Raw genomic sequence first — 22,726 nt, forward strand, 5'->3', positions numbered from 1 at the left:
CTACTTCCCGTAATGAAACAGTTATGTTACAAAACACCACTCATTTTAACTAAGTGGAATACAAATTCTGAAAAGGGTGAGCAGCTGTGGTTAGTTTTCTCCATCTTACCATATATTCGTGTATGGGAACTGCTGAATCACGGCCTGAACCTCTGATTGATCACCTGATGCGAGCAATGAGTCAGCCACAGGAGCACAGGTGAAGGCAATTCACCTGTGCTGCTGGAATGGATGGAGCCTGGCTCTACCTCTCCTAGACCCATTTAAGAGAGGAGTGCCAGGGGGGAAGGATCTCTTCTGGAGATCCACTCTGCTGGATTTTCACAAGTGAGCCCAGAGTATGGGTGAGCGTCCTTTGTTTTCTGCTTTTGTGTAATAATTATGTAGGCAAGCTCTCTGGTATGCCTCATAACTATAACATCTGTACATTCATTGATTGTACAATTTGTAAATAAGTGGAAATCTGTGGTTAAGCTGAAGTGTATTGTTTCTGGTTCCCAAAGTTTTGGGACCAAATTACGGTATATAAAAATATATTGAAAAATAAGAGCATCAGATCTTATGCTGATGAAAAACATTGCGTATGATAGAATTTGAATGATTTCTAATTTGGTTTTATTGATGTAGCTGCTTTGTACAAAAACACTGAATCAATAATTCAACAAATTAAGATAACTTAAGGAATGCTGTACATTGTGCATTCCAAAGGAGAATGTATCTCCAACAAATTGTTACATTAGTTCTTGCATTTATACTTATTTCTATCAAATCAAAAGGTAAGATGTTTATGATTTCCTTCTCTGACTTCTGTTAGTCATTATGAAGTATGATGTTCAGTTAAATAAGACATGAAGAAAATGTCAGGTAACTAACAACACTGGCAAAAATAACAGCTGTTGTACGTGCAGTATCTCCTGCTTGAATTAGAACAATTTAATCATTTTCTCTATTTATAGTAATTGGAATGTACAGTGATAATTCTTGAAAAATAGCATGTGTCTGATTTTTGTTTTCTTTGGCTTTTGCAGGAGATGCAAGAGAATGTGAAAAAATGCAAAAACTTTTTAGCTACTCTTATAAAACTTGCTTCTCATAATTCACCTTCTCCAGAAACATCCCGCAATGTGAAAGCTCTGGTTCAGGATTTGTTAGTAAGTATTTAGTTACCATTCCCAAATGTTAATTCCTCATTAAACTCATCATTCATGCATGAGTAACATGCTGAAAACTGTTGCTATAATACAGGGAAAGGAGTTGGGCCGCATCAAAATGCAGATTTTCTGTTATTCAGTGTATTTCAAAAATCTGATAAAGTGGGCTTTCTCGTTGTATAATCAATGGATATAAAGATGTTACAATCACAATATAATCAAGAGAGTTAGGCAAAGTGGACAATGATAACAAAAGAGAATAAATGGAAAGCTTACTCTTATGCTGGGCTCACCTACAAAACACCAGAAGAGATCCTTCCCCTCTGGTAGCCAGCTCTTAAATAGGTCCAGGAGGGGTGCAGCCAGGCTCCCCCCCTTCCGGCAGCACAGTGAATTGCCTTCACCTGTGCTCCTCTGGCTGACTCATGGCTCGCCTCAGGCGATCAATCAGAGGTTCAGGCCGTGACTCAGCAGTTCCCATACACTCGTATATTCTGAAAGAAGGGGAAATACAACAGAATATTTAGTATGAATTAATCAAAAATAATCTTGTTTTGATAGCTAATTCTTTGCTCTGTGTGGAAATTTTTTTTAAAAAAAGATTTTTTTCCTTTTTTCCTTGAGGATTCATTTTATTTTCCTCTAAACCATGATCTTTTCTGAAAAAGTAAAAATCCAGTTAATGTTTTAACCACAATATGAATGTAGAAATCTGCATAATGTGATTGAGAGTTTCAAGAACTGTAGGAAAGGTACTTTGCTAAGCTACAGTGTCTAAGCAGTTCTCAAGGTAGATGCCCCTGCGTGGAGCCTTAACTGTGAGTTAATTTCTAGAAGAAAAGCTGTCTTTTGGCTGAACAGAACCTGTGAGCTTGGAAAAAAGGTTAACTTGAGTAGTCTTCAGGGCAACAGACATTTCAAAGTTGCATGAATGCACTGCAAACAGGTGCTACTTTGGAGTTGTACAAATGGTCAAGCTTCTTAAAAGGTATCAATCTTTGAAGAACTTGCACTTGAAAGTAGTTGATACCTATTTCTTTGAATTCATTGGCAGAAATATGTATTGTTTAAATAACTCCTAAAACATTTCGAGTAGAAACAATTAGGCAGTAATATTCTCTAGTTCCTGTAAAAACTCATTTTAAGTTTTGATAACTAAGAAACAGTAACTAAATAAAGGTAGCTACTTAGAGTATTTTAAAATAATGGGCACGTACGTAAGAAATATATTTATTTAGTGGAGGTTGTATTGGTTTGTTTCTTTTTCTCTGTCAGTCTAACAGCCTGGCTGTACTGGGAGTATCTGAAAAATATATCTGCATTACACAGTTCTCCTGTATTTACTACTTAGTAAACTAGTAAATATATATATATATAATATAATCTATATTTTTATAAGCTTATATTTTATGAACATATGTAAGTATAGGCAGATGTTTTTATATATGTGTACTTTTAACACTCGTACATATGCTTTATGTAAGCATGTATGTATATTCTAATTTAAATTGGACCTTCAGAACTGCCTTTGGAATCAAGTAAAGCTGTTTTCTTATTAAAAGAGCTGGCAAATTTTATGATCACTTGTCAGTCTAAATCAACAACCTCTTTTTGGATTAATATTTTTTAAAAGAAATCAAGAATCAAATGTGTTTGTGTGTGTATGTGTATGTAGATACACGTGTATACCATGTGTGGACATTTTAACATACGTGAACTTGGTTTCATTATCTGAAAAAACAACCAAACAACAGAACTGAATTGTTGATGATTTTATACATTTTTTAAAATTATTATTATTTTCTTTTTTTTCCCCTCCAAGGATGCAAAGATTGATCCAGAAGAATTTACAGGCCGCCTCCAATCAGAACTCAAATCATCTCCTCAGCCATATCTTGTACCTTTCCTTAAGGTAATGTGAATATTGTTTAGATAAATTTATTTCAGTGGAAATGTTAGCGCTTTGAGTTTTAGAGAATAGTTTTTTTAAGTGGAATTAATTTCACCTGTCTAAAGCAAGCATACTCAATATTTACTTTGTGGCAAGGACTTTTCCTGAAATCTGCTCAGCTGAAACTTATGCAGTACCCACCTCTGTCAGGCCAGCCAGGTGCTGCTTGTTCCCTTCCTGGCTGGGAGCCTTAGCTATGTACTCCAGTTAGCTGCACCCAGCAGGTCAAGAGGATGGTAAGAAAACAGGATTTCCTACAGGAGGCAGATCTCCGGTTTGAGACTTTGGTTTAGGTTTAAGCAAAATTTATGTGTGGTTTAGAGCTGATCTGGAGCTTACTGCTTGAGTAGCCTTGAACTAGAACAATTTATTAATCAGATTTGTTCATAAAAGTTGTTACTGATTTGTTTGGAAATTATATGTTGTTTATTCTGTAGTGTTTCTTTGCATTAAGCTTTCTGCGTAGTCCATTTCTGTGAAGTACACCATGTCCACTGGAGGAGTTACAAGGTCTATAGAACGCTTCAGATAATTAGACTTTCTCCATATTGTTTATTGTAATCTAAGTTTGAGACATCAAGAACTTTCAATTAATGTGTAATTGCAATGATGAAAAACTGGATAATGCTATGGGAATAACTGATAAGTTGATCCTGCCTGTAATCTGCAACGTTTCATATAGAAATTCTAATGTGATTCCAAACAGATTTATTGATCCTGCAGTAATAAACGTAGGGGTAAATTTAACTTCTGTTTTTTTTTCCTGCATTACCTAAAATAGCTTCCATATGCAAGATTAGACACGTACAAACGTAATTATGCTCTAACAGAGCCACAGCGATTGTTCTGAAAACATTTTTCTTCTCATCCAAAAATTCTCAGTTTAGAGAAGATTCCTCCTTTTTTTTTTTTCTCTGTTCATCTTTTCTTCAGAACTCTTTGCCCTTGCTTTTGTTTTTTTCAAGTTATCATTAACCCTTTTCTTTTTTCTGCTCTTATTCTCTAGCCGCTTCTAGCTTGAACACCAGTTTTAACTCTTTCTTTTCTTTGAAGTCCTTTCTTGGCAACAGACATTAAATTTTAAATATTAGAAATGTAGAAAGGGCTATAGCTCGAGTTAAACGTTTGTGTTCCTCAGCTGCCTGGGGGATAGCACTTCAAAAGAACACTACTGCCACTTAAAAAGTAAAAAGTTTATTTGTGAAGGTAGGGTATAGCCTTTTGGAGCTGTGTTTTTTGGTTGAACTGGTCTGAACATGAAGCACACAATAGTACGCTTTTCTAATGCAGTCAGAATACATTAGATCAGTAGTAATACAGTAAACAACTATTGCTGTAGGGCATCAACAGTTAAATCATCTTGTTCTAGGTACTGGAGGCATGTCAGGAGAAGTAAATAGGTGCAGCTTACTTCTAGCATTAAGTAGGTTGCTGCTACTGTTGCATCTTTTCTCTTCCCATTTTTTCGCCCTTCCAGAGAGCTAAGCTACAAGTTCTAGATGGTCTTGACTTGGGAAGGAGGATTATATTTTACCATAATGGTGGAATTGGGGCATGTCAGAATCTGCAGTTACTAAATATAAATTGAAAGCTTACTGAAATTATAAACTGATCTTTCCGTCTTATGTGTTTGTGTTTTTCACGAAAAAGTAGATTGTACAATTGGGGAAAAAAGATGTAATCTTTTAGTTAGGTTTACAGCAAATTTCAGAAGACTTTATTTTAGGCAATCTGGTAAATTTGGTATTTCATAAACTTTCTTTCTGTTTTTAGAAAAGTCTACCTGCATTGAGACAATCTTTACTGAATAGTCAACATTCAGTTTTGCAAGGACAGCCGTCTCAGCAGTCGCTTCAACAAACCAAGCTATCACAAGTTATACCTCAATCTGCCTCTGGAAGTATTTCCTCCATTGTCACAACGCAGACAATAGGAATAAGGCAACCAAACAACATTTGCACAGTCTCTGTATCAAATACAGTGCAGCCTCCTCAGGTTAAGGTGGTACAGTCAAATCAGAGTTCTCAACTGGTAGGTACTGTAACATACAGACTAAATAGCAGTTTTTAATGTTGTTATTTCAATTTGTTTGGGAAATACTTTTTATATAATAATCTATGACATGCTGTTAGTTCATTTTATGGTTGTTTACGTACGTGCTGAGCCATTAATTTAAATTACATTATTAACATGTCTTAAATTTAAGAGAAGCCTATGTTTTTGGCCTTTTTTCCTGAAATGTGGATGTTATATGATCACAGTGGAATTTGAATTAATTACCAGTTTAGAACAGAAGACTTATAGGCTAGAGTATAATTTTTAGGTATGTTTCTTTGCTTCCTTTAGTACGTTAAAATTCACTAGCTCATTTTTAACTATTCTATATGTAGTTATAAAATTTTATATCAATATGTTTTCTGTACTTTCTTTTACTGAAACTTGCTGCGCAGACTGGAGTGTTACATGATAAGATTCATTAATTGCAGAAGCATTACCAATAGGGCAACAGCAAATTCAGTTATAGTGTGGATGATGAGTTTATCTTATTGCTGCATAAGATCTTGTGAAGGTGTGCACACTTGTAATTAAAACACAGTTCGAGTTTTTAACAAGGCTCTGAGTTCTTACAGGCATTATCATCCTTCTAAACAAAGATGTGAGAATTTTGGTCTGTAGTTTCTATGTATGGGTGAGCAAAGTACTTGATTTAGGTTTCAAAATTAAATGAACAAGTTTCAGAAAGTGTGTCAAGCTGGAACAGTGAATATTATCTAGACTCAGAAATGCAGGTATGATGATGTAACACCTTCTATCCTTGAATTTATGGGCTCTGTAAAGGAAATAGGTTTTAGGAGGCGTGGAGGGAGAATATTCATTATTTTTAATCTAAAAGTGGCAGTACACAGTTTGAAAATGTGGTCTTTTGAACCTTGCACCTTCTGACAATTAAATTGCTAAATTTAAAGTGAAATTAATACAATTTTACCAGTCTTTTGTGAGCATAGTTTTAAGGTGTAAGAACATCTGATTTGGTTTTTAGACACCCTGCTTCAGCTTTTGTAATACACAGAAGATGTGGATGTTTTGCACCTTAACTTGACTGCTTTCCATCCAGCCGTGCAAATTTTTTTTCTGAGATGTTCTCTCTCCACCTCTTCTGGACTGTTTTATTGTTTAGAAAAGTGTTCCTTAGACTTTTTTAGCTCCTACTTGTCTACATCTTGTAAGAATGAATTGACAACAGCATTCATTCTTCAAGGTAGGGGAAAAGGAATTGGTTTTGATTACAGGCAGTAGGTGTACAAATTATTCTCTGACCTGCAGAAAGCAAATTTCTGGCAGCAGCTAGCAGGTTCCTTACAGGTATAAATGCTTGTGGCTGGTACATCTAGTCTGCTCTCGTGTCACAATACTAAGGCAAAGCCACTGCTAGCTAGCACTACCTTTGCCAGTGTTTTGCAACTCGCTCTGAACACTCCTGTGACTGCTAGGCAGGCTACATTCACCTGTGAGAAACACTGATGTCAAACAAAGAGAAGTTCATGGAGATTTTCTCTTATGATTGTAGCTCTTCTGGAATATTTTCTGAATGGAATAAATGCAAATTCTTGTAAGACTGGTCTTAACATTCACATATGTTCTCTCTCCAATGTGCCTGTGTGTACACAAAGCAAGCAATTGTGACATTAATGGGAGTAGAGACTAACAGTGTGAAGAGCTGCTTTGTCATTCAATGTACATATGCAACATGAGGGAATTGACAACTGCATTGAGGAAATGGGTCTAATGGGCAAAGGAAATTTTCAGTCTGTGAGGTGCTGATAATTCTAGGAATAAATTTTAATCTTACTAGGAACGTGAGATGGCATTTCTATTTTCATAAGGTGGCAAACTGGAGCAAAATTATGCTTAATACTTGTAGAAAATATTTCATGGAGAATGAATGCATAAGAAATGAAAATTTGTCGGCTTTACTGTAGAACTTGGTTTCTGTATTTGTTTTCAATTTATCAGTAACAAAACCGATTAATAGAACCAAACATTACATTAACCAAACACTTTTTAATGTCCCTCAGATTAGTTCTGTACAGACAAAAGCAGCATCAGATAATAGGAGATACTGAATAAAAAAATCCTATATTCCACAACAGCCATCAGCTCATGTGCCAAGCAGACAACCCAACATCATCTCATATCACGCTAGTAATTGTTTGTAAGTATTGACTTTTTTTGTAGTGATAATGATAACACTCTTCACACTTCCTAGTGCTCCCCAAAATCAGAGCACAGCAAAGAGCTCCTGGCAATCTTGCCTGGGAGTTTTCCGGAAGAGGAAGATTACAGCTGGCTTGCCAGAGGGCAGCCAGCACTGATGAAGGAAACTGGCTGAGCTCCAGATTCTCCAAGCCTGAAGCTCACTGGAGAGAGTTCCAGCTGGCTATGCAAACTGTCCAGCTGCAGAAGGGCAAGCCTGTTTTGGAATATAGATCCTCTCAAACCAGCCAGTTACAGTATCCGCTGTCATCTTAAAAAATGGATAATCTGTTAGCTGTTCATTTCTTTTGACTTTTCTGTTTTACAAAGGGGTCAGTGTTAGGAGATAGTCCACGACACTTTTGGAAAGATGCAATATTTATCTTTACTGTTGCATATATTGAGTCTTTCAGAGCACCTCATATTACAGTTTCGAATTACATTAGTCAGATTGGACTTGTTTAAAAGCATTATCTTAGGTAAATGATGTTCTTTAAAGTCAGTGAAAAACTGTCCCTCTGCATTTAGTAGTGATCAAGATAGTCCATCTCTTAGTGTTTTTGGAAAGCTCATTCGGAAGTTAATCTGATTTGTTTTTGTAAGATTCTGCTGTTTTAAAACAAAAAACATTAAATTGATGGGAAAGCAGAATTTTATTATTTCCAGAAAAACAATATGAATTGTCTAAGAAGGTGTTCCAGCAGGATTGAGGCATTTGAAGGTAAAGCTGCATTGTCTTCACATGTTGTTATTCATCGCTAACGAAACATCCCTGCTGATAATTTAGATAGAAGTTAGTGTAAGACAAAGAGCATGTCCGTACAACTCAGCAATGTGGCTAAGATGTGCGAGCTGGTACTGTCCTGATTTGCTATACATATAGTGAGCCTAGTACTGTGCAAGATGCTGAGATGTTAAATCACAGTCATCTTCACTTCCTGTTGTAGGTAAGTTCTGTCCATAGGGCTAGTTCACGCAGCTTGTGGCTCTTCTAATGTGGTGATACTTCTCTCTGATATACTGTGGTTTCTCACAACTAGAGACTTCTCTGTATACTGCTCAGTTTGCAATGTAGGTTGCACCAAAGGAGACTTAATCATTAAAATCTATAGTGCTGACACAGATGAATGAGGGGATTATATTTTTCTATTTTTAAGGTGTGCATCCTTTTCTAAAACTATGACAAATCAGAGTTCTGTAAGAGATAGATAATTCTATTAGAAATAGTAGCTACTGCTAGCTGGGGAAATGTGGATAAGTCTTGGGCTAATATTTTATTAATGAGGCACTAACGAGATAAGCTAGCAATCAATTTTTGTAATTGTTCTAAGTGCAATGTTCAAAGTTTGTCTAAATTGTATCCTTAGTAGGCAAAAGCTCTTTATATGCTGATATATGGAGACGTTGCCTATCTTATTCTAGGTGTTTTTCTGATTTCTGTGAATGATAGAGATTATTTTTAAGTGTTGAAGCTGTAAGTAGATTGAATAATGGAGTTCGATTTGCACCTTACGTGTTGTGCTGCTACTATGTTATAAGAAGTATTCTGGAGGTTGAAGCCACTTACTAAACTTATATGATAAAAAAACTGAAAGAAATTTGAAGTGTTTCTTCTTAATTAAAACAAATTTAATTACATAATCTAATTATGTAAAGTAACAGAGACTACGCAGGTCTAGTTGGACTCTTCTAGAAGATAAGAGAGAGCAACTGAGTATACAAATAAAATACAGTGGCAGAATAAGCATCCTGGTATGTGGGGATGCTGTACTTTGTTTTAAATCTCTGCTGAAGCCTTCCTATCATCAGTTCTGGTTCTAAATGAGTGTAATTCGTACACTTCTCAGTGCTCACAGGAAATGATTTTGTTCTGGTCTTGTATACAAGGCATCTTAGAAATGGAAGAATAGAAGATGTCTATTCGGGTAGAAGTAGTTTATATTAATGAACTAATAAATACCTAGCTGCAAGTTTTGAGTTTGGTGTACGAGAAAATTTATATAAAAATGTGTGATCTTTCAGTAGGAACAAAACCTATAGTTGGAAAGTTGTGTGCCTGCTTGAAATACAGCTTAGTGACTTTTTAGTAGGTTGCTCTTAAAGTAGTGGCTGCTATTTATTTCCACAGAAACTGTAACAGATACTAAGAGCACAGTAACAATGTTATAGCAAATTCTCATCTACATTATTTGTTTGATGTTGTCACCGTCATCAGCTGTGTGTTTTTCACCAGCAGTGATCAAGAGCCTGCATGCTGTGCTTTTAGAGATCTGCACCAGTGGAGGTGACTCACTGTCACTGTTGCCACTACTGAAATGCACCACCCACCACCTCACTGTGCTCACATCCTCTGTTTGGGCCCCATAAATGTTCAGCAAATGTCAATGAGTGTTGGTGGATGACATTTTTTCTTCATGGAGGAATTCAATATTGGCAGAAAGGCTCAACAATTACTGCCACACCAACATCTACCTCTGCCATCGTGGGCCAACATTACTTTCAGAATAGCCCTCCTACACTGGGGGGCAGGTGGGACAAGTGTTCCAGTGTCATTTGTTTTTATTTACTTCGTTGCTTATTTGAAAATTCACTGGAGCAGCATTGTCATCTTAACATTAAAAATTATGTGCTCCTTCAAAAAGTGAATTTTTCTTTTTTTTGTCTGGGAGGAAAACAGTAATCGTGTATGTAAATTTTGAGGCATTGTTGAGAAATTCTTTTACTATTACAGCATGTTCAGTAATGGTAAGTATGAATTCTAGGCCCATGAAAGCATGAACATTCTAAGTTAATGCTGCCAGATTACATGATAGCTGAGGTTTGATATGACATTTATCTTCAGGAGCGAGGAGACTGATAAATCACAAGTGGCATAGCCACAAGTGAGTTAGCAAGTGTTTACTCATGAGTGAAGATGTATGTCATATCAGTCCATAGCCATTCTGCGTTTTGAACAAGTAGCTTACTTGGTTCTTCCTTCCACAGTACTTTTTTTTAAAAAAAAAATTTAATCAATATTAATTTTAATTGAGAGAAAAAATGCTCAGTATAAAACTTATTTTTGAAATTTACTTTTGTTCAATTCTTTGCAGAGGCTTCTGTTTCCTTTGTTGTTAGTTTTTATTGCTATATTGTATGCTTATGCTTTTGGATCAGATGCTTCTGTTGCAAAGTGTTGTTTTGTGTGAATGAGATGAGATTAATTTTGCACTTCCAGTCCAGATACAGGCTGCAGGTCATTGTGACCCTATGCATCTGCAGAGAAGCACCTGGATTGTTGAAATCTGCAGAATTCCTTTCCTTGAAACCTTTAATTGTGAGCTGTAATCCATTGTCTCAAAGGAATTTTCTTTTTAATGGTTTGCATGTACTAGCATTCATTTTTGTTTGGAATGTCTCATGTAGATAGAAGGGAAACAGAAGTTGCCATCTTTCTACTTCAATCCATTTTTATGTGCTTTGGTTCATTTCTTTCTTGGCCTGTATTCTAACCAAAAGAGTCTTCTGAACATCTTCCCATTAGGTAGCTGGAGACAGCAGTAAGAGCTCCCCTTCTGCTAAACATGAAGTACCATCTCTGATAACCTCAGTTTACTAAGAACACCCACTTCTCTATTTTCTGAATCAGTCTAGTTTAAGATGTTGGTGCTTGTGAACTGATTCAGCACATGAATCAGTAATGTTAGATGTGGTATGTTCATATTTTTAGGCTGTGAGAAACGTAAAATTGGTGAAGTAAATCATCTCCTAGATTATCATGCCAGCACCCTGTTCATTGCTTACATTTTCCAGGCCAAATTCTGGACGAAACAATAATGTTTACGCTGTGGGGAAAATAGGCAAGAGGATTAGAACAATTTAAATTAGTGTAATTGAAGACTGGTTTAGATTGTTTGTAAATTTTCACGCAGTGTAATCTACCTCTGATTCATCAGTTTTTACCATGTTCTTTGTTTATATTTGTCTGGAAAGAAAGTTGCACATTCTGTTTCAAAAACAAATTGGTAATGTTTGTTCCTTAACTGCTGCCAGATTTGAAGATCACATCTGCGTTGAAATATATCATAAAACCATATAGAAACTGAAATCTAAGCTCTGAGTTCAAGTGCAGTTCTTCCTTTTAGAGAATGTGTTGCTGCTGACCAGGTTCAATATAGAGCTGAAGATGTGGAGTTTGATCTGCGCCCCGTGGAAAAGTTTATTTCTCAGTCATTTTCTATTCTTTCAGCACTTTTATGTATGCTGAGATCCTAGAATAATACTTGTTAATACATTCAAAATATATTCATTAGTTTTTTTTAATAGTAAAGATGTCATTATTTACATAATCTTAAATGTTAAATACTAGCCTGTCTTTAATAGTGTTAATTGACCCACTTTGTAGAGTACTTGCGTGAAAATATTAATCAAATGAAGCAGAATTTGATCTTGAATTCTAGAGGTTGCTTGCTTCACAGAAAGAGAATTTAGTAACAGATGATCGTAATACTGGATGATACTTCTATCCACAGGTCACACACATTTCCTTTTTGGCCTGACTTTTGGCCAATTAAGGTATGGCTGCTTTCCTTCACTATTCTCTGAAGACTCATCTAATAAAAGAAATCACTGTAGAAGTGGTGACACTCTCCTTTTCTATAAAATACCAGTTTTTTGCTTCTGGTCTGTTATGTCTCCTTATGAAAATATACTTGTATGTGGAAATTTTTGTGCCTGAAAATGGAGTTTAATTAAACTTTCTCCCTCTTTTTCAATTACTGCCTATATTTTTCTCTAGTTTGAAACTTGGTAGCTCCTTTATTCTGCGTGCTGTTATTTACTCACTGCCTGTCTTGACCTAGTAGGTTTATGTCTACTTGCTCCATTTCTGTGCTTACTCCAAATGCTTGCTTTTCCTTCAGTGTCTACAGTTGAAACTGTTTTTTCCCCTTTCTCTTTCTGCAAGCTAGAAATTTTTAATACTTCTACATCTGCAGGTTTATTATGATCTCACAGCTTTTAATATTTTAGGGTGTACAGAATGCAATTTCCTTAATTGAAAATGCCCCTATTTGTTTTTTCTCTAGATTGTATTAAAATTCTTGTTCCTGCTCTACTCTCCTCTCCTGTTTGTATTTTTCACCTCTTGATTTGGCAGCCCTGGTTCCCGTTGATGGAACGGCCTGTCTGTTCCCCAGCTCATTTTATTCTCTACTTTTACATCTCATTTGAAAATGTGTGTATATATATGCATATCTGTGTATATATGTGTATATACTTTCCCTTTTCTCCGTAGCATACTTTGAAGTCAGAGATTTAGTCTTTCATTGTTCACCTAAATACTGTATTTGCATATACTTTATAAGAGTAACATCTAGAGATGCTAAATAAAGATGCATTTTTTCCTGTTCACTTCGTGTAGTGGTGCATGACATTGCATATTGTCTTCTTGGAGGTAATAATGGTGGAAGACAGTGACTTGTAATTCAGAAATTGGATGTATTATGCTGTGGAACTAACATAGTAGTGGCTGTGAAGAGCACATGACTTCCAAGGTTTTTGTGGTTGTAATTTATTTGCAGCTATCTGCCTGTGTTTTGTTTTCAAAGTTTGTTTATGGATTTATTTTCCCTCTCTGCAGCATCCATGTGTGTCATTGAATCTTTTGTTCATTATGTCTATGTATACCTTGTCCCTGATTTCTTTTAGCTATCCTTAGAAATGACCCTTGCAGTGGTTTGTTTGGTTTTTTTAATTATTATTTTATTTTTTGTTTCAATTCATATGTGAGCTGAATTCTAAGTTCCTGACCCAGTTTCTGTTTTGGGTCAGGACCTCAGAATTTCAGTAAACAAAACCACGAGAACATCCAGTTAAAATTGAAAAGATAAATAATAATCCCAAAACATTACTTTCCCTTCTTGTGTACATCTGACTTTGGAACGTAATATTTTGGATTTTACTTTTAGTATGTATTTTCTTTAAAAAGCATGGGTTTATAGTGAGAGACCTAACTGCTGTAGATGTATACCAATAAAATTATTGCAGTTTTCTTCTGCAAATACTTTTCTTGCTAGTAAAGTTTGTGAAGACAAAAGTCTGAACTTTGATGTTTACCTCACATTTTTATGAAGGTTGTGACATTTGTGTCAAATATTATTTTCTTTTTTAACATAACAGCAAAATATGTATATATACACACACACACAACCACATGCGTTACATGACTATGACTTTTGTCACTAGCTGGTTGTGCTTGTAGAGATCCATATGCTTATATTAGTAACTGCAGGTGTTAGTATGTTTACGTTGTGTGTGTTTGTGTATAAAGAGTATAATATAAGTATACTTTTTTTTAATAATAGCAGATTATCCAGTCAACATCTGCTCAAACTGTGAAACGAAACCCTGCTTGCCAGACTACCCAGATTAGGATGCCAGTGGTAATAACTCAGACCATTAGACCACAAGGTATGGGTTTAAATGTTTTAGTGAGATTGTTACCTGTGTATGAATTTTATTGTAATTACGAACTAGTAGCATGGGAAAAACTTACAGTGCTGACGTTAGCAGGCTTGACTTTTTTTTTTTTACTTCATACTGGCTGAGGAGTGCATGTTTTCACTGCAGTTTGAACATTTCAGACCTACACAATTAAATGTTTTGGAGTTACCTTAGAACTCAGCTTGCACATGCTTAGTTCCTTACTCAGCTGTAAGGAACTTGACTTTTACTATTGCACACTGTAGTTTTGGGCCAAGAAAGAAATGCTTTGTTTTTCCTGAAGCTTCTAGAATTCCTCAATTTAATCATCCCACTTTAACTCTTGCTCTTGAAGCAGAACATTATAGCTCCAGAGATCAAGATAGGAGCTTGAGAAATTTCTCAACTCACACGATTTTTTTCTGCCAGTATGCTTACTGTTTGGTGAGGTCAGAGATAGTTTGCAGCAACCTGACATGCCAGGGGAGAAAGAGGTCTGGTGGTATACACAACTTTCTGACAGGTTTGTGCACAGGTGGGTGGATGTCTGGCTGATGCATCCCACTTCTTAAGCGGGTTTTTAAACCCTTCTTTTCTTAATAAATCTCCTTTTGTTCCTTTCTACCACTAGGCCTTTTAGCTTTGGTGTATAATTACATGGAAGAGTATCGTTTTGGATATGGGGATTTAGATGATTGAGGATTTGTAATGGAATACAGAGTTTATCATCTTGGGATATGAAACAGCAACCAAACTTAAGTGCACATGGAAGCTATTGCTGCCTGTTTAGATTTGTTTCATTTTTCTCATTTTGGGAAAAGGAAACATTAAAAAAAAAAACCAAAAAACGGCACACAGTAGCAGTTGATTTCTTGTTCACTTCACAGTGAATGGACAAGGAGACCAAGCTGTCAGTGTATTCCTTTTGTAGGCTGTTTTTCCAGGTTAGAAAGATACGCATTTACTTGTCATAAAAGGCATTTACTTGATAGCACTGGCACTCACGTCCTGAGTTTATTAACAGAGTATTTAGTGTCTTAGAGTGTACACTTTCACTTCTGACTAATGTCTGAGAGTGAAGACTGATTTCATTTCTATTCTTAGTATACTGTCTCTTAAGTTGTGAATGAGAGCAGTACGTGAAAAATTTGCGTAGTATCAGCATCACCACAAACAGTGAATTCAGCTCACAAATTTATTCATGATAGCCATTGACTGGCCAGTGAAATACAACTCAACTGGCAGTTTGGGTTAAGGAAGACAAAAATTCACAAAGGCCCATTCATGTGAAGCTGCACTTCCAAGTGAGCTTATTCCTATTTACGAGCCTGTTTTTAAGCCTACCACTACATTGTTTTACTTACGCATACAAAGCATTCAGAACGGAAATTTAAAAGATGTCCCATTGTGAAGACTATATATTCTGCAGCCCATGTCTGGGGAAAAATCTGCCTGTGTGTTCACAGCTCTAAGAAATGCCTATGGCATACTGCCAGATAACTATACATTTTGATTGTGATGTATTGTTAAAATTTTCTAATGTAAACACCAGTTTAATTGTGTTTTATGCTGGTTTAACTATTCCCATAGAAAAAGGTAAGATACTTGAATAGAACATTGTCTGGTTTAGAAAATTACAGTAGTAAAATTTTGTGGAGAGTGATTATTTTTCAAGGATGGTTATGTCAGAATTGATCTGACTTCCACAGAGTGCTGCGTTTTATGTTAATATTAAAGCATCCATGTGAACAAACTGTAATGCTTTCAAAACTATACTATAGGTAGATGGCAGACTCTAGTAACTGTTGTATTAGTAAATGGCATCCGCACTCGGGGAAGTAACATTATTATTATTTAAGGAAAAAGTCACACTCTTTTATCAAAACAGTTATCAGTACAAAATATCTGTGAATTGAATCTTTCAGATGGAGGAATGGAACCAGAGTGAAGTAATTAGCCATAGCATTCATTGCAGCTATTTAACCTAGGCAAAGACAGAGCCAGAAACTTAAGAGTTCCAAAATGTGGGCTTATTTCTCAGAATCATGCTACTTGCAATCTGAAGCAAGGATACAGTGTTGATGGACTCTGTATGTCATTACCAATCTCATGAAAAATTTAGACCCACAGGTGATTTTAATTTTCCATACGCCATAGTGTAAATTGTTAGTTGAGCCATAACTGTAGTCTAACTCCTTAATCACATTCTGTTGTGGTTTAAACTGTAAGGTTTATGTGTCACCCCCAAACTTACATTAATTTTGTCAGATCCATCTGAGCAAAATTGTGTAATAGGATGAAAGAAAATGAGACATTTTTAAAATTTCCAATGCAGATGTATAATTCTCCTCCAACCAACAAGTTAACTGCTCTGTTGTTGTATGTTTTCCTTAATTTTTGGTGTCAAAACTTATCATCTGTGGAAAAGAAAATGCTGATATTAGCCACAAAGGAATATAGTGTTTATTCTGGAGAAGTACCCCTGTTCCCTTACTTCAGCCATTACAGTAATTTTCAAGGCTAACACGCTTCAATTTCCTCAAAACTTGCTGCTGAAAGCAGAGATTGCTCATTTTTATTGTTATATAATTTCTTTCCTTTCAATTCACTTAGTAAAACCCTTTCAATCAGTTAATCTGAAATAGATAAATGGACCAGGCCGTGAAATGATGCTATCTGTGACATCTCACAGACCTTACGTTTTCTGATGACAAAGTAGTTTTATTCCCCAGGCTTAGAACTCAAAGTCATGAATCTTGTTTTGTATTTGCTAATGTTGAGGGTTCAAGCAAAAATATTTTTATCTTGACTGAATGACTGAATGAACACTGTCAATTAAGTTTTGTTCTCAGAGCATATATTACCCTAGATGAAGACTTGCAAAGAAAAAAAGGAATGCAGGGCTCATGTACAGCTAGTGTTTCAGCTAAGAAGTGTTTTAAAGGATTTATTGTGATAGATGTGATTTCAGAATTTCTGTGGTTTTTAGAATTCATCAATGAAGAATAGCTTATTTCTGCTAAGGCTCGTACCATGCCGTTTTTAGGCAGTTGATCCACAGATGTGCAGGAAGAACTTTCATGTACTTCTCAGTCTTAAATACTACAGTTTGTAACTCAATACAATTGAATGATATTAAAAAAAAAAAAAAAAGTCTCTTTAAGTCAAGTAAGCACATGACTTAATTACTTTCACATGCCAACATAGAAGTAGGGTTAAGAGAAATGGGCAAAATATAACTGAGCTAAGCATGTATTAAAATCTTAAATATTAAAGAAGACATAGTAAGTCTTTTTCATTTTCAGTACTTTTTGAGTCAAATGCTGTTTCGATCTTTTCTAGTGACAGTTAATAATTATGCTCATTGATTTACCAATTAGCAACATAAACTTATTTTTTATTAGATTTTCCAAATGTCATGCAGGAATTAATATCTTTTTTAATTTGGTTGCACAACAAGCTGAATGTACACCACAATTTGGCTCAGTTAGAAATCCCATTTTTTGTATGGAGAGTCTTATAAAATCTAGAAGCAGATGTATATTACTTATAAAAGCATTTTCAAAATAAGAAAGTAAAACAAAACCTTTACGAGGGAGGGTATGTCAAATTTTAAAATGGTTTGGGCTCTTTTACGTACAGTATAAATATCTAAAAATACTTAAAGTAACATTTTGAACTCAGCAACACATCAAAAATGACTGTAAGAAAATGTAAAAGGCATAGTTAATACCTGGAGTGGCTGACTTAATACATCTATATTAAGAACATTTGAAATTATGTTTCTATATATTGTGCAGAATATAAAGAAATATGGTTCACTGGCAATTGCAGACACATAACCTTTGTGTGTGTTATAACCAACATTGGCCAACGGTTTTCATGTATGGAGAATCTTCAGTATTCTGTAAATATAGAACAAACTGTAATGTTAATATAAATTTTGTCTAAAATTGTTCTTCTTCAGCAGTGTAATCTTTAAAAATAATAACTTCCTTTGTTTGCAATTTACAGACAGTTAAATTTAGTTCCTGGACAGAAGGTTCTTTGATGTAAATTGTCTAAGACAGCTCATAATAACATCGCTTGGTGTTTTTCAGGCACAGTAGGGAAGGCACCAACAATACAAGCCAGCAAAAGTCCTGGGGGCTTTGGTGTTCAGGTCTCTGCAAATCAGAAAAACAAGCTGAATGACCCTGGAGGTGGTTCTTTCAGGTAAAAAAAAAAAAAAAAAAAAAAAGATTGCAGGAGGGTGGCTGGAGGGGGGGTCTTAAATAAAATTCAGAATTGGTTTAACACCAGAGGGCAGTGTTTTACAATAATTTCTGGCTTTCTGACTGTGATTGGATGATAATTTTCTTACTTAGTTGTATTGGGAGAAGAAAAAAAAGGAGTGGTGGGACATGTCTTGAAAATTTTTTTCTAAATACGCTTCAGATTGTTTAATAAAGCCTTCACTTCTGTGCATTTCAGTAAAAATTCTGGCAAATGGAACTGTGCATATGAAGCTTTAAAAAATACACTACTGCTTTTATGTATGAGATTTGAATGTTCATATGGAATAAATCTTGCTGAGAAGATGCTAATTGTAATGACAAGGCATCCTGTTGATAGATGACTGCTAAGCTGCAGCCATCTCCACATAAGCAGCCTGCAAACACTGTTTGTTCTTACTAGTGTGTTTTCTATGTGTATGTGTACTTTTAAGAGAAAAGAAAACACTGCTTTATCTTTTCTTCATGTGCCTACTTTTGTGGCAGATTACGGTATTCTGTGAGTTTCTATAGTAATCTGGTGCTGCAAAGTTCGGCGCAGGAGCACTGGTGCGTTGAGCTGCTATTTGCAATTCTTTCATACTGCAAACTCCTGTTTGGTTGGTTGTTTTTTTGTTTTTTTTTTTATGTGTGTTTTGGGTATGTTAGCTGTTTGTAGTGAAAAACTGGTCTTCCATTTATTGCATTTTGATTTCTGTCTTTTTTTTTTTTCCTGCTGATGGGAGTACGTTTAATGTGCATGTAATGGTTGAGCAGTTTCTTCTTCCTGTTTCTTTGCTAAATGACAAAATAATCCAGAAGGAAATGAAAATCCAGGAATTCGTGTGCTGCTCTCTGATGTCATGAAACCAGTAATTAATTTTGCAGGCTTAGACTTTTTCAGGTGCAATAGAAGAGATTTTGTAGCTCTTAGTGAAATATCTCTGCTTTGAGGCATGTCAGTATTGCAACTAATAATAGTAGTACTTAGTATTAATCTAGAAGCAAAATCATTCAATTTTTTATTTTCCAATGCTTTTGCCTCCCACTGAGTATTTAAATGATTTAAAATGTCTTATGGGTTCAATTGTACTGTCTTAATAAGTATTTTTTATGTTTGTAAGCAACATGAGCATTTATTCTTCGTTAGTATAGCTTTCAATTTTACATACACCAAAAGGGACAGCATTTTTTTTTTTTAACTGGATGTTGTAAACTGTGCCAGGATTGATTCTTGCATTCACTTAGTTTATACATAGAATATATTAGGTTAGTTGGAATTGTTAATTTTCCCTTGGGGAGAAGCAAATGCTCAAGGCACTGATTGATAAATCAATAAATCTTTAGTGAGTTTGGTAAATAAGCTGTCAAGGGTGTATGTCATTTTTCCTCTAGAGAACAAATTTTAGTCAGAATGAATGTGTTTGTTTCCTTGCATTGTTTTCTCCTTCAAATAGTAAGACACAATACTGCATTTAAATAAGTCCATAAAATTGCAGGGATTTATTAAACAGCGGCAAAGATCAAGCTTTTCCTTGATATCTTAACAAAGAATTCAGTTGTTTGCATATTTGCATTTCAACCCCTAACCTCTCCTCAGGACAAATAGATGTCTGACTATTAAGCCTAAAGGCACAGAGCTGGAGATCTGTATTAATCCTCTGAATGCTGACTAGTTTTTCTCAACATTCCCAGCGTGTGTGAAGAATGTGTTTTTAGCCAGAAGGCAAACTGGCATCTAAAGCAAAGCAAGAATTTTGAAAAATAGTTGTGTTATGTATAAATTTATTTTGCCCTTAGTGTTTCATTATTGCATATTTGTTTCATTATTCTATATTCTACTTCTTTATTTTTACTCTTGTGAGGAAGGTGTTGGTCACTAGAAATGGAAATATGAACTCGGCTATTTTTGGTTTCTTGTAGTCATACATTCTTAAACTTATGGTATTGTTCTAGACTGGGAAACAGTGGAAGGAATTACAGAGAGATGTAGCAATTAGAAATGTCACAAATTACAGCTTAACCTCTAATGTCAGCATTGATTAATTAATTGTATGTCTGCTTACACAAGTTCACCAGATATTGTGGTAGCTGCTCTATGACGTACAATCTTGAGCCCTGAGGCTTCTGCGCTTCAAAGATGATGTAAATCTGAAATTTTACGTCACCTTTTTTGATATTAAAATTTATTGTTTCTACATTTTTAAGTAGAAAATACAGACCGTTCAATTTAGTTGACTTTTCTACTACATAAATGAATGGAAATTAGAATTTCATTCTTTGTAATATTTTTTTCTTTTATAGTAAATATCCAGTCTTATATTTGTACCATAATAAAGTGAAAGTAGAGGAGAAATGGAGGAGATGGCTTCTTGAAGTCTGCATGGGGGCCTACATGTTGTGCTGCAGCTGCTGTGTGCATCACCAGTCTCATTTAGAAACATTAGAGCTTCCACCAATGTTACATACTACAGAAAAAATGAAATGAAAGAAATACAGAAAAAAAAAAAATGAAATGAAAATAGCATGCTCTTGAAGTAGTTATTACCTGCAGTTTAGACTGTGGCCAATATAGAGAAAAAGTGGAAGCATTTGTTTCCCTTGAAATTAAGTCAAAATCATTTTAGTGGGAAGGGATTTTGGGTGGTCAGCTACTCCAGCTTCTGAGTCAGAGCAGTTTTGTTACACCAGGAACTTGCCCAGTTCTGCCTGTCTGCAAGGACAGAGGTAAGCATTTGTACTCCGGAATTGCCCTATCGCTTCCTAACAGAACTGAGTAAAGCTCAGAGGCATTGTACTTAAAATTGAGCAAGAGGTGGGCAGAACCATTCCTTTAATGTGTGTGACGATGATCATTTACCTGAGTGTGCCAGTTAGGCTGATGCTCCTTCTTTTTCACAGGAACCTTACTATTTCTGAGGCAGTAATATGAAGTTGTATATGACCTTTTGGAGCCCATAGTTACCTCTGCAACCTCAGTGATGTGGGGGTTTTTTTGTTTTTTTTTGTTTTTTTTTGTTTTTTTGTTTTGAGAATTCATGCCATGAAATAACTGGTACTATTTGAACCTTATCTTTGTACTTAGATTTTATATTGCTGAGTGGCCATGTTTTAAAATAGAGTATACCCTGGAATAAATAATCAACTGTATTTCAGTCTTCTTTCATCTGCCTAGAAGACATGCATTCTGAATCAGATAAGTCTCTTTTTGCCTCTTTATTTAAATAAAAGTTTAATAACCTAATTTTGGCAAAATACCTCAAAATGCTTGATGATATATCTGATAAAACACCAAGCAGTGTGCTGTTTTGGGAAAGCAAGAAAGCTAATGCAGTGTTAAATGGATAACTTCACCTCAGAATGGTATACTTAAGCTGTAATTTTAAGGTTTTTTTTTTTTCAGATCAACGTTTCAGGCTCTGAGATGAGCTTGTATTTTTTCCACATTTGTAAAAAATAAAGTGCTGATTGCAAATTTAATGTTTTGTCATCCTTTTTTTCTTGTCACTGGTAAAATCCAACATAGACTTCATGGATGGATTGTATGATAAAGCACTGATAGGGATGAATCTCAAAAACCTATGACAGTCAGAATAAGCATTATAATAGAATTTGCATCAGTGAAGGTGATGCTATTTTAAAATGTAATACAGTAGTGGCTGTTGCTGTAATTTCAAGTGACAGGTTCTATCCAGTGTTGTAGCTGATCTCTGCTCAACTAATATGTAGACTTAGTGTTTTGCGTATGTGCATGGACTGCTATAAAAACATGAAATTTTACTTTGGAAAAAGTGAGGAATCAGTGGCATATGCTATCTCAACTGTTTTAGGTGGTATTTTATATTATTTTACGTAACTTATTTGAGAATAGTTCAGTATTGGAGATTAGGACATCATGAGCTCAAAGTGTGTGAGGAAAAGTATTACTATGCACTTACACATTGAAGATTTATTCATAAGTAAAATGCCTCCAGATTTTCTTAATGTCTTAATTTAAACAAAATCTTTGAAGTATGTTTTAGAAAACTGTGCAAATGCTTCATTTTTTCTGAACATTATTTTCAAGGAGGTGCTCTTTGTAGTTGGTGAGTTTTTTTCATCAATAAGAGGGGGAAAGGAGGTGTTGAAAAAGGTTAAATATAGGATGAGGAAATGTACCTTGCATTTGAAAACAGCTTGAAAACCCATGCTGCCTACTTAAAAATAGTGTGCATATTGGGATGTTAGATTTATCTAATAAGGCTCAGATTTTAGCTCAGTGAAGCCGGAAGTAATTAATATAAGCACAGTCATTTCTACCAGGAAACATGAAATTGTTAAATAACGTGCTGGATGAATAAGTAAAGATAGACAGTAATCATCAATTTAGTCAACCACTGGATGGCATCTTTGTTCCACAGAATGACTTTTGAAGACACGTAGAGTTAGATAGTTGACTTTTTTAGGAAATGGTATGGCAAAGACGCAAGCCCTCTTTTGTATACAAACGTGCTTATGTCAGTATCCGAAACCAAGTTCTCTTTTGTGTTGCAGTTCCTCAAAGTAAAAGAGGATATTGATAGAAATTTCACCCTCGGACTGGAAAATCTGTAGTGCTAATGATGATTAATGAAAATATTTAACATCTATCTTCTTTCTTATGCAAAATAAAAACA

At 35.2% G+C, this 22,726-nt stretch overlaps 1 protein-coding gene across 1 annotated transcript in view; it reads left to right on the forward strand.

Annotated features, from left to right (window-relative positions):
• The window catches only part of LOC122183390 (transcription initiation factor TFIID subunit 4-like), a 133,206-nt gene that overhangs the window by 15,068 nt on the left and 95,412 nt on the right, over window positions 1-22,726 (forward strand). Inside the window, exons 5-9 of the mRNA XM_042877285.1 lie at window positions 1,029-1,151; window positions 2,974-3,063; window positions 4,876-5,133; window positions 13,701-13,806; window positions 17,919-18,033. Of these exons, the coding sequence (XP_042733219.1) occupies window positions 1,029-1,151; window positions 2,974-3,063; window positions 4,876-5,133; window positions 13,701-13,806; window positions 17,919-18,033 (692 nt within the window). The remainder of the gene's footprint in view (window positions 1-1,028; window positions 1,152-2,973; window positions 3,064-4,875; window positions 5,134-13,700; window positions 13,807-17,918; window positions 18,034-22,726) is intronic.

This window comes from Lagopus leucura, unplaced genomic scaffold (assembly GCF_019238085.1).
Source record: "Lagopus leucura isolate 7727_CA_CO unplaced genomic scaffold, USGS_WTPT01 Super-Scaffold_100017, whole genome shotgun sequence".
Taxonomy (NCBI): Eukaryota; Metazoa; Chordata; class Aves; order Galliformes; family Phasianidae; genus Lagopus; species Lagopus leucura.